Source organism: Callithrix jacchus, chromosome X, assembly GCF_049354715.1.
Source record: "Callithrix jacchus isolate 240 chromosome X, calJac240_pri, whole genome shotgun sequence".
NCBI classification, from domain to species: domain Eukaryota; kingdom Metazoa; phylum Chordata; class Mammalia; order Primates; family Cebidae; genus Callithrix; species Callithrix jacchus.
Genome location: NC_133524.1, coordinates 115,029,399 through 115,045,623, shown reverse-complemented (window position 1 = coordinate 115,045,623; position 16,225 = coordinate 115,029,399). Strand labels below are relative to the sequence as shown.

Below are 16,225 nucleotides of genomic sequence, written 5' to 3'. Positions count from 1 at the left end.
GATTTCTTCTTTCTTCTTATTCTTATTTGGGTAAACCTGATTTGGAAAGCCTGTCGAATTAGGCCCAGCTGGACAGTGTTTAATACTCCCCATGAATACATGCACAGAAATCACAACCTTTTGAAACTCTTGATTCCTCAAAGTCATTTTAAAAAGCCAAAAGCCTGCATCTGCATTTGCTTTGCATTTTGCACTCCCACTAGGCACTTTTAAAAAATCAAAATATTGTAGATCTGTGCATCTCAGAGGCCAAGGTAGGGATACACACCTCTTTATGGAGCTGAGATTGGGAAAGATGCCCTACATGTCTTCCAGGCAGTCAACATTAGGTCACACTTTTGCTCACTGTGTCTCTCTCTCTCCAGCTCTTTTGGTTTTCTGTAGACACAATCTGATCTGCCACATGTCTGAATCCATGTAATGTAAGCCATGGTGTAATTGGGGTTCCCTGTGTGCACACAACCTTTGGTAGGGACTTTCATCTGAAGGGCAGAAAAAATTTCGCAAATTTAAGGAAAGTCTTTCTTTTTCGCTTCATGGCCCCTGACTGGCTTAAGGAGTAAATAGTTTTCCTTAGGATTGAACAAGAACAGTTTAGAACACCAAAAACAGTATTCACATCTAGGTAAGAATGCTTGCAGCCTTGCTATTTAAATTTTCTTTCTTTCCTGGCCTCTCTCTTCTCCCCTCTGCTCCCCTCTCCCTCCAGCCTGCACCATTTAAAATGCCAGAAAGCAACTTATTTACATCTTCTTTGGCTTTACACCCAAAGCCCTGAGTGTCCTTTCCTTCTCGGATAAAAGCCTCTACTCTTTTCTTAGCGTTCTCCTCCAAGTTACTTCTCACACTCGTTAGCCCTACAGGGATACAGAGAGCCTAAGAAAGAGCATCTGGTGTTTTGCACTAAGGATGCTGTGGTAGCGGGAAGATGGAGGCAGAGGAAAAAGGGGAGTTAACAGTTCCTAACCATGTAAGGAACAAGCCCAGCCCTTTTTGGAATGAGATCAGAAGACAGCGAGAGGCCTTGGAAAAGAAACTTTATCTGGCTGATTATTGCTTCGGCCTGCGGGTCTGGGGCTGCGTGTGTGTGGGCGCTTGAAGTGCGGAGCTGCCCCCACGTGGCAGCCTCTAAGGGCATGCCCGCAGCACGGGCTCCCATGCACCCCAGCAGGCAAGGCACGTAACCGGCCAGCGGCTCCCTCAGCAGCACCATGGCTAGCTTTCACGCATGCCTCGAGATTTCAGAGTAAGTGGTGGGTGCAGCCGACCTACTCTTCCCCCCCCCCACCCCGCGTTCTGACACCATGGTGTGGAGGGGGGCAGAAAACCAGCCGGCCTTGCAGGGGCTCCTGCCTGCCCAAGTGGGGCGTTCGCCTCAAAGACGGGCGGCGAGGAGTGACTAGGGGTGGGTAGCGGGCAGAGAGACACCTCTGGGCTCGAACTTGCAACATCATTCCCCTGTGCAGCCCGTCGGTTGGGGAAGGTGCCCACCTGGGAGAGTTCGCGCAGGTGTGCGTGTGCGTGGGAAAGCTTAGAGGCGGGGGAGCCCTCAATTCAGCTTCTAGGACTCGGAGGGTCGGGGGACACAGACAGGTCAATTGCGTGGGGAAATGAGGGGCGACTGGAAGGCTTCTCTGCCTTTCATGCTTCCTCTCCTTCCTGCCTGGCGCCTCTACCTGGCTCACCTGGGCCCCAGACAGCAAGGAGCCAGGAGGGGAAGGCGAACGTGCTCCCAAGGTTGTTGCAACTGTCGTTGATTGATTTGCAAAGGCAAGAAGGAGGGAAGCACCAAGGGGGAGCTTGGCCCAGCTGCAGTGACTGACCTGGAAATACCCAGTTATTCCCCGGGTTTCCTGTCCTGCACACAGTGAGTCCCCTCCTGTTGGTGCAGGGGTACTTTGTGGCACTGCTACAGCCTTGGCTTTGCCAGAGTTGGTAAGAAATGGCTCAAGTCTGAGAAGGGAGAGCTGCACAAGGGTGATGTTTTATAACAGACAGACCAGGGAGAGAGACTGGACAATGCTATAGATTCTATATGTATCAAGAAACCTAGCCAACATCATCTCAAAGTAAAGCACTCCATAAACTTGGATTTTACAAGGCTCATTTCATTGACTGGTGACACCACTCAAATATCTGACAGTAATAATTCTATCAACTAATGTGGTTCAGTTAGATCAGAACATGATGTTTTGGCATCAGTAAGAGGCCAGCAAGCAGCTAGCATGGCTGACAATAAATGATCTTATAGGGAGATAAGGGAGATGGGGCACTGGGGGCAAGAAGTAGATGAGAGAAGAGAGGAAGGCAGAGAGAGGGATGGAAAGAGAGAGGGGAATATGGATGAGGAGAGAAGAATCATCTTAAATTTTCTGAGTTGTCTTCATTTTCTAAATTTATTCCAAGCTGTACAATATGCAGTCTCCCAGTTACTTGATGGGGTATTATCTCCGAGCAGTATATTCGTATTATGTATCCACAGTGTTGTTTCGGATGTTGTGTGTGCGTATGTTTAAATATTTCAAGCAATTCCAACAGGAAGAAGATATTAACCAAAATGGATTTAGTCATATGGTTAATTAGTGGGTATATGAGTATACATGATTATTTGTGATTTTCAGTCATGGAGCGAACACTCTTCTTTTTCCTTTACTATTCCAGCTTATACTCACAGCCAGAAACCCACCTCACTCATTGCAAATCTCCAATCGTTGAGAGTTGCATGGGTTGATCTAGCCCTGCAGTTCTCTCCCTCCATGGGAACACACTGTATGAACAAGAATTGGCAGCCTCTAGCCTGCAGGCCCAAAGTGGAATTCCATGTGATTTCTAATGGTGCTGCACCTGGAATAAAGTGGTTCAGGTGTGGAGGTGTGCGTAGATTGGCTGCCCATTTCTGCTTCTTCTCCAAGATCAGTACCATCACATGCTCTCATTTTTCTGCTGCTGAGTGGGCCTGGACTCTTGAAATCCTGCTGATCCCCATATAAAAGTGTCCTCAGCAACTGTTTGAAAACCCTGTCTCCACGGCTCTCACCTCACTGTTGTGCCCTCAGTCTGTGGCTTTGGATGGATGCTGTGGATGTTACAAGGCTTTCTCTGTATAACTCATGGTAGTACCAGATGACAGAGATACTGACAGTGAGTGCTTTGGAAGGGCCAAGGGAGATGATAATGGCAAGCACTTTACTCCCAGGTGAGTTTCCAAGCCCTTTCTCCCTGGGGCTCAGTGGTAGCTTATGTTAGATTTTCCTACTTGAAAATGAGCAAGGGGGCTTTCTTGGCACCCCTTCACCCTAATGTCTGCTCTCTGTGGAGGGAATCTGGAGCAGCCTGAGGTCTTTGGGTTGGAAAAGGAAACTCAGTGGACCAAATGGCTTGCTCTTATGGCCTCAGGTGAAGAAGTCTCAGCCTGAGCTCATGTGATGGTTTATTGAATCTGGGCTGAAGGTACAGGAGAAATGATAAGAGGGCATTTGAGGAAATTAAGGAACCAGGGCCATTACAAATAAGTGGCACAGAATGTTACACAGGACCTAAAAGGGAAAGGAAACTTGGTAAACATTTACGAAGTGTATGTACTTACACTGTAGCTAGCTTTGTGCTGAGCCCTCTGGGAGAAACTTTTCCTTTCCCCTCCTGGAGCCAAGCAAGCACAGTGCCTGGCACAAATATTTGTTGAAGGAATCTTGTTGACTGAACCAAGATGCACGCAAGGAGCTTGCCCTCTTAGGGGGTGACGAGGCCAGTAAACAGCAGTTTGCAAGAAGTGGAGGATGGGGGCATAAGTTCAGTAGGAGATAATGTAAAGGAAAGTAGGAGCTTGGAAGCGAGCAGATGGAACTCTCGGGTCCTCTTCTCTGAGCTTTTTCCTAGGCTCCAGGTGTTGTGGGAGAGGAAGACTGGGAGGGAAATGGTGCTGGCTGAAACATTCACTGCTCCTCCTGTAAGCCTGAGGCACTCTCACACTCTCTATCCCCCTAACAACCCCAACTTCCCCCAACACAAGGGATTTTCCTAGAATCCCAACTTGGCGGTATCAGCAGGGTTGCACTTTCTCAATGAAGCCCAATAGACCTTGAAATTCAAATTCGGACAGAAACCCAGAATTGGTTCACAGTCTCCTCTCCCGCATACAATTGCAGTCTATTTTTTATGTATAAATATATACATTTCTCATAGGAGCTGGAGATGTTTGAAATGTCTGACCAGTGGTGGAAATGAGTATGTTCGGAGCAGCCATCCATATCCTTGTGGGCCTTGACGCTGTGCCAAGAGCCTCACTGGTACTTTGCTCTAATCAAATGGATCTCTAGAGTAGCAGTTTGGGTTTTTAAATTCTGAACTGGTTACTGCTATTTTCTCCCTTCTTCCAGTAAGCATATTCACCAACCCTTGATAATTCTCCTGTAACCTGCTGTTATTCTATCTCTATGGAAATAACAACAGAACTTAATAACTAGTTATCTTGAGATTAAGCAGTGGGCTTGAACTATGTGATACCGTATTGCACAAATACAGATGGAGATTAAGGCACAGCAAAAGAACTTTTTCAATCTGACAAGACCCTGTAATGGTGGGATAGGTGACAATGTCTTCACTTCAAGGGTAAATAAACTGGGCCCCAGAGGTTTTAAGCTATTCTCTTTGGGTCACTCAGTCAGTGGCAGTACCAAGATTAGAATCCTGAGTACCCTGCCTCCCAGCATAGAGCTGTCCAGCTTGGATAGATGAAAGATCGTCTTCTGAGTAGTAGACCAAAAGCATACATTGTGGGATACTGTGGCCTCTCTCTGGGACTGTCGCAGAGGTCGATTCAGCCTAAGGCAGAATGGTGAGCTCAGGCAACTTTTTGTTGTTGTTGTTGTTTTTGAACAGGGTCTCTCACTGTCACCCAGCTTGGAGTGCAGTGGAACAATCATAGCTCCCTGCAGCCTTGAACTCCTGGGCTCAAGTGATCGTTCTGCCTCAGTCTCCCAAGTAGATGGGACTACAGGTGTCTACCACCATGCCTGGCTAATTTTAAAATATATTTTTTTAGAGACAGGGTCTTGCTATGTTGCCCAGACTGGTCTCGAACTGCTGGGTTCAAGTGATTCTCTTGCCTCAGCCTCCCAAAGCATTGGGATTACAGGCATGAACCACCGTGCCTAGCCCAGGCAACTTTGTTTTTAGCAGCCCCAGTTTCTCCTGTTACAACCCATTTCCGATTTCAGTACCCTTTCCACCCCAGGTGCTCTGGGCCTGAACTTTGCCCTTCTTTCCAAGCCTGTCTTCTCCAGGCCTCTGGCCTTCTAGGCCCTGGACTTCCCCTTGGCTAACACATTGCCATCTTGTGGCCCAGGGGCTATCTCTTAGCCAATTGACCTGTGATGATAGGTTAGTAAACATTAACGATGAACTCCTGACAATGTGTATTTCAACAGGACCTGGATGCTTTTGTGTTACTCCAGTGATTGCTAGTAATCTTGAGGTTCTGGCCAGGATAGTGGGCCCCTCACATCATGCTAGTCAGCTTCTCCTATACCAAAAACAGCATTCAGGAAAGTGGGCCTGAAAGTTTCTGCAACAGGTACTTGACACCTGATCAGGGAATTACTATTGGAAATTATGTGTCAGTCTGCTCCCCTTGGCTACAAAACTTCCCTGATGCCCCTGGAAGCAGTATGGGTTGTAATTTCAGATTAGAAGCCACAACTATTGACTTTTAGTCAGGTCCAGTTGCTTGTATTCTGGGGATCCATGCATTCTTTCTTGGCCCAGAGTAGCCCCCTGGAATCCAGATGCTAGAGGAGAGTCAACCCTAAAAGTGTCCTCTAGCAGCTTGGGCCCATCTCCCCATAGCATCTGCAACCAGTTCTCCCAAACCCAAGACCTTGCAGCATACCTAGCTGCGAGGAGAGAACAATGATGAACATGAAATCTGGCTCTATGTGACCTTCAGTTAGCGAAGGCAAATTTAGGCCATCTGAGAGGACCAGAAATGTAGCTGCAGCTTAGCCTACCAGGTCAGACCCAACTTCCACTCCTCACTGTAATTAGGAGTGTTTAATGTGGTCATTAGAGATCCCTGTGGCACTTCACTTCCTTCTCTCCCTCCCTTCTTTCCTGTGTGTGTGTTTTTTTCCTTTTCCTCTAGTTTTAGAAGAAAGATCGTTAACTCTAATCCCCTGGCAAGGGGCTCAGTCTGTGCATCACATTTTACTAACTTGCATTCACTGTTGCACTTTTCATTCATGAGAGCAATAGGAGAATTGATGGGTGTCAATGGAGTGGCAGGTACCAGTGTAGGGGTTGAGGGGAAGTACTGTCCCAGGCCCCCAGCCTCACCCTCTGTAGGGAGTTAGGGGGAAACTGGCTCTTGGGCAAGTTCTTGAATAAATAATTGGCCGCATTTTTTGTTTCAGCTATTTACAACAAAGTATTTAAGTGTTTGCAAAAATTCATTTAGGAGAAAATGGTTTTAAAAGCTTTTGAAGATTTCTCTAAAGATGTAGTTGACAGGTTTCATTTGGTCTTTAGCAGCATTCTAAGGGATGTTCCATTTGTTGTAGGGAGGTTTGGTTTCCTTGGGAATATATGAAAAATGTGGAAAAGGATATTATTTCATCAGGAGCCAAAATTTCAGCATATTCTATGGGAATACTTACATTTGCTTATTTTAAAAATTTATGTATTTTCTTGATTGACAATGGAATATTTGTGTATATTTATGGTATTCAATATGATGTTTTGATATATGATACATTGTGGAATGACTAAATCAAGGTAACTATCATATCCTTCACCTCACATACTTATTTTTTGTGCACTAGCTTCTTTTGAATCCTTTGAAAGTGCATTTTCAGTTGTGTCAACTTTAGCATTTTTTCATTTCTTTTACCAGTTTCTCATATAGCACAATTTTTTGTTGTGTGTTATTTCTGGAAATTAGTTACCAAAATGTAACACGTGATGTGGTTGTCCCTGTCATTTCCTAGTTGATTTTCTACTTTAGCATTCTTTCAGCTTTTTGAACCAATCTGCTTCTTATCTTTCCTTCATAATTTCATAGTTATGCTGAGTGGATAGCCAATTTGAGGAACGAATCCTATAATGTGTTATAGTAATCCCTTCTTGGCCTCTCTACTCTCTTTCTTCTGCTTTAAATGGTTTTACTCTTTCATGAAATCTTCAATAGCTATTAAAACTGCCCATTCAATTTAAATTGCTGCACACTTTATAATTCACTAGAAGAAATGAGTTTTAGTGAATTGGCTTGCTTTCAGAAGGCCAAGTTAAGTTAGTGAAGGCTTGCCATTTGATTACTTCAAATGTATATATAGTACTTACCTTCACCCAGAGGTACTGTGTGAAGGTAAGTACTTGTTCTCCTACCAGCTGGGTGAGCTCACCTCACCTGCAACTCACCTCCTGTTGTGTGGCCGGTTCCTAACAGCCTACAGACCATTAGTGGTCTGTGGCTTGGAGGTTGTGGGCCCCTGTTGTATGCTATTACTTCAAATGCATGTATAGTTCTTACATGATCCTCAACTCGAGGGTGGCAGGGGATGTGGGGGACAGTTTTGCTCTCCAGGGACATTTGGCAATATCTGGAGGCATTTTTGGTTGTCAAAACCAGGCCAAGGTGTAGTACTGACATCTAGTGGTTAGAGGCCCAGGGATGATTCTAAACATCCAAGGAGGAGCAGGAAGAGCCATCCGCTATCTCCCAGCAAAGAATTTTCCAGCCCCAAATGCCAATCGTGCTGAGATTGTGAGACTCTACCTTAAACTAATAACTTTTTCTCAAAGTAGAAGTCTGAGGAGGACCCACCTTAAGAGCTTTTAGACCAGCACTGTCCACTCAAAGTTTCTGTGATAATGGAAATGACCCCTATCTGCTGTCCAATACGATAGCCACCAGCCATGTGTGGCTACTGAGCACTTGCAGGGTGGCTGGCATTACTGAAGAACTGAGTATTGAATTTTATTTTATTTCAAGTAATTAAAAATTAAACAACAACATATGGCTAGTGGCTTTCATATTGGACTCCGCTTTAGAGGCATTATGGTCTTGTGGAGTATAGTCCTTGGTTTGTGTCCACAGTCTACCACTTTCTAGTTTTATGGTCTCGAGTATGTCATCTAGGCCTTCCGAGCCTCAGTTTCCTCGTCTGTAAAACAAGAAGTAACAATGGCATCTACTTTTCAAGATGGTGAGTATTAAATCATGCATGAGAAATAAAACATGTAGCAGTATCCAGCACAGTAAGAATTTGAGAGATGATGGCTGGGTGCGGTGGCTCATGCCTGTAATCCCAGCAGTTTGGGAGGCCAAGGCTGGTGGATCAGTTGAGTTCGGGAGTTCAAGAGCAGCCTGACCAATATGATGAAACCCTGTCTGTACTAAAATTACAAAAAATTACCCTGGTGTGGTGGCACATGCCCGTAATCCCAGCTTCTTGGGAGGTTGAGGCAGGAGAATCACTTGAACCTGTGAGGCAGAGGTTGCAGTAAGCTAAGATCATACCACTGCACTCCAGCCTGGACAATAAAAGCAAAACTCCATCTCAAAAAAAAAAAAAAAAAAGAATTTGAGAGATGTTAGAGATTCGTGACAAGTATAGTAATTGTCGTCATGTCTGTGGGGATTGTGCAGGCTTAAAACAAGACCTCCCCTGGGATAGTATTTAAAGGCCACTTCAGAGGCAGAGCTGTAACTCTCAGCCCTCACGGGATTCCTCTAGGCATGTCCCTCTTTGGCCACATCTGTAAGGTGGGAATAATAAAATGGTAATCATAATAATGCTTCTCCCCTAGCTGTCTATGCTACAGCATTGTTGGGATGTGCTCTGAAGAGTACAAAGCCCCTGGCAGTATAAGGTTTGTGCCATAAGTTTGCACATTACAGCAGTGCTTTTATCCAGATTCAGTACAAAAGTCCTGCCTTGGTAAAATTGTCTTAAATTTGGAATTTAAGTGTCTGGGAAGGTGGGAAGGTGGTACTGGAGAGCAGCAGGAAACCAGGAGTTCCTCGTGATGTCAGACCCTGCTCTGTTGGTCACCTGGCCAGTGTATGGCAGGAGAGCCCAGGCACCACCTTAAGGATGCATTGAAGCTTGGCATTTGGGGCTGGGAAGCCAGAGCACTGTATGGACCAGCCTGCCTCCCAGGCTCCTAATGAAGGAGCATGGCATCTGGTCCAAGGGGAAAGAAGAGCAGCTTAGAGTGTGCCATCAAAGACCATATTGCCCAAGGGCTCAGCCACTTAGGCAGAGTGGACTGACAGATACATATGTATGCATGTGGAAAATATGTAGATACCATATAGCAGAAAGTGCATGGGGTTTTGCGGTCAAATATGGGTTTGAATCCTCACGATGCTACTTACTAGCCATGTGGCCATGCGTGAATGCCTACACCTTTCTCAGCCTTACTTTTCTCATCTGTAAAATGGAGATGATTTGTACCTCACAGTGTTGTCACAAGGATTAATCAGGTAGCTGGCAGGCACGCAGAGGTTGCCCTCGGGAAATACGAGTTCCCTTATCACCTTATGTTGACAAACAGAGAGCAATCGTTAACCAATTAGCTAGTCGTGATCCCACCATTTCTGTTCCTCTGGGATGGTCAAAGGAAATGAAAGTTTCTATTGTTGACATGGGAAAGTCATTTAGTCCTTTCTGGAGAAGAGGAAAGGGGAGGGATTTTCCTTGCTGTGCCACTACAGTGTCCAAAAGAGTAGTCTGAACTGTTTAAGAATAGCCTCAGGCCGGCGCGGTGGCTCACGCCTGTAATCCCAACAGTTTGGGAGGCCGAGGCGGGTGGATCACAAGGTCAAGATATCGAGACCATCCTGGTCAAGATGGTGAAACCCCGTCTCTACTAAAAATACAAAAAATTAGCTGGGCATGGTGGCGCGTGCCTGTAATCCCAGCTACTCAGGAGGCTGAGGCAGGAGAATTGCCTGAACCCAGGAGGCGGAGGTTGCATTGAGCCGAGATCGCGCCATTGCACTCCAGCCTAGGTAACAAGAGCGAAACTCCGTCTCAAAAAAAAAAAAAAAAGAACAGTCTCAGGTGAAAGATAAAAGCACAGGGCCTGGGTGGTCACAAATACAGTTAATGAGGAGCCTGAGCAGCCTTGCCCCGGCTTAAGAGTTGCCCCAAAAAAAGTCATTCCATTCTGTGAGCCCAGGGAGAGACTTTCTGGGGACAGTCGGCTTCCCAGGAGTCTGGGATTGAAACTCAAGCAGTATCTGTGGTTGATCCAGTGGTGGCTAATGGGCCAAGGTCACAGGTTGGATCCAGTTGGCTTTGCCCTCACATACTCATGAGCCCCAGCCCCCAATATAGGCAACCACTGGACAAACCTGCTGGTTAGTGGCGGCTGATGGAAAGAGTATGGGTAACTGCAGAAAGTCTCATATGATGCTTTTGGGAAACTGATGAAGAGCAGGGAACACAGGTCATTGACACCATGGGGAGGACAGCCTTCTGGTGGAGAAGGGAGAGTAATACCAATAATAGTGAACATGTATCGAGTGCTTACCATGTGTTATGCCTCATGTCAAGAGCTTTATATGAGTGATATAGTTTGGATACTTGTCCCCTCCAAGTCCCATGTCAAAATCTGATCCCTAGTATTGGAGGTGAGGCCTAGTGGGAGGTATTTGGGTCGTGGGAATGGATCCCACATGAATGGCTTAGTGTCCTCCCAGTGGTAATGAGTGAGTGGGTTCTCACTCTATTACTTCACATTAGATCTGATTGTTAAAAAGAGCCTGGCACCTCCTCCCCTCTCTTTCTTTCTTTTCTTTTCCTTATTCTTTTTTTTTCTTTTTGAGACGGAGTGTCACTTTGCTGCCCAGGCTGGAGTGCAGTGGCACAATCTTGTCTCACTGCAACCTCCGCCTCCTGGGTTTGAGACTGCAACCTCTGCCTCCTGGGTTCAAGACTGCAACCTCTGCCTCCTGGGTTCAAGTGATTCTCCTGCATCAGCCTCCTGTAGCTAGGATTACAGGCACATACCACTATACCCAGCTAACTTTGTATTTTTAGTAGAGATAGGGTTTCACCATGTTGGCTAGGCTGGTCTTGAACTCCAGACCTCAGGTGATTCACCTACCTCGGCCTCCCAAATTGCTGGGATTACAGATGTGAGTCACCGCACCCAGCCTCCTTCCTTTCTTTCACCATGTAATGTCCACAAATCAGCTCCCCTTCTGCCATGACTGGAAGCTTCCTGTAGCACTCACCAGAAACAGATGCTTGCAGTCTTGTATAGGTGCAGAACGATGAGCTGAATCAACTTCTTCTCTTTATAAATTACCCAGCCTTAGGTATTCCCTTGTTGCAATGCAAAATGGATTAATAGAGTGAGTAAGTCTGTGACAGTAGGGCCCTTCTCTTCATTGAACATTGCTCTGGGCTCTTCTTAGCACATACCAGGAGCTCAATGAACAATTATTATATGAATGAGTCAAAAAAAAAAAGAATGAGTCTTCACAGCCTATGATGAAAGCACTACACTTAGCCCACTTATCAGCTAAGGAAATTTAGGTTTTGAACAGTTCAGTGTCTTGCCCAAGATCACACAGCTGGTAATTGATAAGAGCTAGGATTCAAACCTAGATTTGGCCAGCTTCATAGCCTAACCCTTTCACAATTATGTTATGCTTCCTCCTCAGGAGGTCGATCTGCCAGATTTCTCTGTGACAAAAGCACATCTGCTTAGAAACTACTGGATCAGAGAGCCAAGAGCACTACACCAAGATTTATTATGATGTTGATACTTCTTTCATCCCACCCACTCCCTCCATCTCCTAAACTCTGTCCCCAGACACTTCGATTATCATGTTCATTTTGTAGATCAGGAAACTGAGGCATGAAGGGATTATATGACTTACCTTAGGTCACACAGCTTGTCTAGATTTGCATCAGTCTGAGGTTCTGGTCCTCAAAAAATTCCCAGCCTGATAGGGAGAGCGAAATTTTTATCTAATAAGGCCAAGGTCCCATGGGAAACAAATGAACAAAGGGCCCCGTATTGTTAAAGCAACTTGCTTGAACTTTTAAAATAGACACAGAAAATATTTCATCCATCTAATTTGAACATTTGGAACCAGATTTCTTGCTACAAACACAAAAACTTATAACAATATAATTCATTTGTCTACCATTACATATAAGGAAGATGTTCAAAGTGAAAGACAGAAACAAGAGAACAGGAAAAGAAGAGATATGGACATGGGAAAGTCCAGATATGGATAAGAAAAGGGCAGCAGCACAGGAGGCAGGGTATTTCAGAAAAATATTGCTACAGAAGGTTGATAGTTATGTTGCATTTTTATATTAACAAGGCCTTTATTTCTTATTTCCTGGCCTGTGAACTTCATGAGCTAAGGACTAGACCATCCTATGGACTAAGGATCATGAATACTTCTTCCTTACTGCGTTTAGATCTTCCCTTCCCAACGGTCCTGGGAAAATGGAGAGGAAAGCAAGTCAAAGGGAGACTTCTTCTGAGCCCATGGGAGAAAAGAAAGGGTCAGGGTCCTGGGAGCCCAGGTGTGTCTGCCTCCTCAGATTTGAAGCAGACCCCAGTAGATCAGGCAGGGAAAATCTCCTCTCTTGAGTTTGCCACCAAGCATATGAACAGAAGTTTCTGCATTAGTTCACTGTTCATTTGTGATAGTTGGAGGGGTACCCAGAAACCTTTTAAGGGAAGGAAGAGGGGGTAAATCCCCACTAAACCTCCAACACTTTTTTTTAATGGGGTCTTCCTGTGTTACCCAGGCTGGCGTCGAACTCCTGGGCTCGAGTAATCCTCTTGCCTTACCCTACTGAGAAGCTGGGACTACAGACATGTGCCACCATGCCCAGCCATGCCATATTTTTGATGGACATAATTTTAACTTTACATGTGAAGACTGTTTGTTTCTTTTGTCCTCGTGGCTCCAGAAGTCAAACGTCAATGACTCTAAGACCTTATTTTACACAGAAATGGCTTGGTTTGCTTATTCAGAGTTAGAAGAAGGAGGAAACCCTTTGGGATGAGGTAATTAGTTCTATGATGGGAGTGAGCTCCTGATTTAAAAAGATTTTGAAAAATCTCTTTAGAAGTGGAGGAAAGAATGAGTGGAGGAATTTTTAAGTTAAATCTGCAACCTGTGCTTTTTTTTTTGAGACAGAGTCTCATTCTGTCAACCAGGCTGAAATGCAGTGGTGCAATCTTGGCTCACTGCAATCTCTGCCTCTTGGGTTCAAGTGATTCTCCTGCCTCAGCCTCCTGAGTATCTGGGATTACAAGCTCGTGCCACAACGCCCAGCTAATTTTTGTATTTTTAGTAGAGATGGGGTTTCACCACATTGGCCAGGCTGATCTGGATCTCTTGATCCCAGTTGATCCACCAGCCTCAGCCTCCCAAAGTGCTGGGATTACAGGTGTAAGCCACTACACCCAGCCGGTGCAAAATAGCTTAGTATTCTAAAGAATCTTAGTGTTCTGAAAATATTGACAGGCTTCTGAAGGGCTTGCTCTGAAGACTGGGCCACCATTGGCCAACTCAGGGAGGGCTTATAGTGAGCCTCCAAAATCTGGATATTCTAGGATGAACTGGGAACATTCAAAGATCATCTCAGGAAATCACAGAATCCAAGAATGCCTGGGCCAAAAAGAACCCTAGACTCCAAGTCTAGCTCAATCCTTTAGTCCTTAGGGGAGTAAATGGAGGCTCCAAGAAAGGACTCCATGTGCCCCAGGCCTCACAGCTAGTTAATTGCAGAGCTGGGGTTTGAACCGTCCAAAAATTGCTAGAGGTCTCATTGGAGGCTCACATCTTAGGTGTTTATTAGAAGAAAAATACCTTCATCTGTGGTCATGATTCTCTCTAGATATCATTCAAATTGCTTTTTCTTCACCATGCTTGCCCTACCATTCATTTCTTTTTATTATTGATTATTTTTACAGATGGAGAGAGGACAAGTGCAGTTTAGTTACATGGGTATATTGTGGGCAACTGCAGAAAGTCTCATATGCTGCTTTTGGGAAACTGATGAAGAGCAGGGAACACAGATCACTAACATGATGGGGAGGACAGTCTTCTGGTGGAGAAGGGAGAGTAATAGCAATAATAGTGAACATGTATCGAGTGCTTACCGTGTGTTATGCCTCATGTCAAGAGCTTTACATGAGTGATATAGTTTGGATACTTGGTGAAGTCTGTGCTTCTAGTGCAACCATCACCCAAATAGTATACATTGTACCCAATATGTAATTTCCCACCATCCAATCCCCTCCCACCTTCCCACCTTCCCAAGGCTCCAATGTCTCTTAATCCACTCTCTAGCTCCCATCCATTTCTTATGGCTTCCCAATTCAGATTTTCTGTTTCAGCTATGCCTTGTACCCAATGTGATTTACAGCAGGGTTTCCTTAAAGTGAGGTATTTGGAGCCCTCACCTCCCAGGAGTCACCTGGGAGGTTCTGGACTTTCAGGTTCCTGAGCCCCACTCCCACTGAAGAAGCAGCATCCCTGGGAGTGAGTGCCAAGGAATCAGTGATTGTTACACATGCTCTTCACTTCCAGCCTTCCTTCTTGAACCCTGTACTCACACTTTGCCCTTATCTGTCATGGGAGTTTTGAAAACCCCACTATTTATTGAGCACTTCCTTTGTGCCAGGCACTGTGCTACTTTCTATGCATTGTCTCATTTATTCCTCACATGCTGGGGTATGATTTTCTCTTATGCTCAAGTGCACAACAGGACAGTGTCCAGCTGGGTCAGGGGCCAGCCATCTCTCACCCCCACTTAGGAGCTCCTCCTGGGCACTGTGAAGACAGATGCTACTCCTAGTATGGCTTTTTCTTTTTCCTAGGTCATTAGGACTAGGGATTCTTGTGCCTAAAGTTTAGGGAAGCCTGATAGATTTCTGCTCTCCTTGGGTTCACTGCCACTTTTCTTTACCTTCCAGGTAGTATATACTCTAGGAGGAAGAGCTTGGGCACATCATTTACTCCTTTCTGGTCACTAAGGTTTGTGGATGTCACCTGCCCTCTCTGTCCTCATTTGTAACTCACCTGTGCTGGCTCTCAGTGCCTCAGTGCTCGAGCTGTCAGCAAACTTCAGCCTAACACCTGGCGCATCTTAAGTTCTGCCTTCTCCACTGGGAGTGGCGGCTCACGTCTGTAATCCCAGCCTTTTCGAGGCTGAGGCAGGCGGATCACCTGAAGTCAGAAGTTTGAGAACAGCCTGGCCAACATGACGAAGCCCCATCTTTACTAAAAATATAAAAATTAACCAGGTGTGGTAGCACATGCCTGTAATCCCAGCTAATTGGGGAATGTGAGGCAGGAGAATGTCTTGAACCCGGGAGGCGGAGGTTGCAGTGACCCAGGATTGCGCCATTGCACCCTAGCCTGGGTGACAGAGAGAGACTCCATCTCCAAAAATAAATAAATAAATAAAGTTCTGCCTTCTTGGTTGAGCCTTTTATGATGACTCCAGCCTGCCTGGAGAGGTCCGTTTTAGTTCTTTCTGCTGCTGTAGATGGAGCCACCCACAAAAGTAACCTTCTGATCCCTTCTGTGGCTTGACGGCCTCCTATATTGTTTCCCCTTCACTCTCGCTTTCCCTTGACCTCATTTACATCTAAATCTCAGCATGCTAGCCTTGCTTTGCTGTTCCCTGTCAATCTCAGCTTTGCCGTGTGTTATGGACACCCTTTTCTGGCTTGATCTTACCCCTCTGCCTCATTTCTGGCCTCTAGCCCCCTGTCCACACATATAAGTAAAGTGCATTCCAGCTTCTTGTTCCACACATCTTGGGGCCTGCAGACTCCTCCTATATGTACCCAGTCCCCTAGAGCAGGGGGCGGGGCAATGTTTTGGCTTCCCTGAGCCACATTGGAAGAAGAAAAATTGTCTTGGGCCACACATAAAATACACTAACTATAGCTGATGAGCTAAAAAAAAAATCACAAAAATATCTCCTAATGTTTTGGTTATTTATTTACTTATTTTTTTTTTTTTTAGACAGAGGTTCACAATTATTGCCCAGGCTTTAGTGCAATGGCGCAATTATCAGCTCACCACAACCTCCACCTCCTGGATTCAAGTGATTCTCCTGCCTCAGCCTCCTGAGTAGCTGGGATTACAGGCATGCACCACCATGCCTGGCTTTTTTTTTTTTTTTTTTTTTGTATTTTTAGTAGATGGAGTTTCTCCATGCTGCTCAGGCTG

The 16,225-nt window shown here is 45.4% G+C and overlaps 1 protein-coding gene across 1 annotated transcript in view; it reads left to right on the top strand.

Annotated features, from left to right (window-relative positions):
* Window positions 1–1,048: 1,048 nt before the first annotated feature.
* Window positions 1,049–16,225, top strand: part of KIAA1210 (KIAA1210 ortholog) — a 71,197-nt gene continuing 56,020 nt past the window's right edge. The window contains exon 1 of the mRNA XM_035288540.3: window positions 1,049–1,246. Within this exon, the coding sequence (XP_035144431.1) occupies window positions 1,212–1,246 (35 nt within the window). The 5' untranslated portion in view covers window positions 1,049–1,211. The remainder of the gene's footprint in view (window positions 1,247–16,225) is intronic.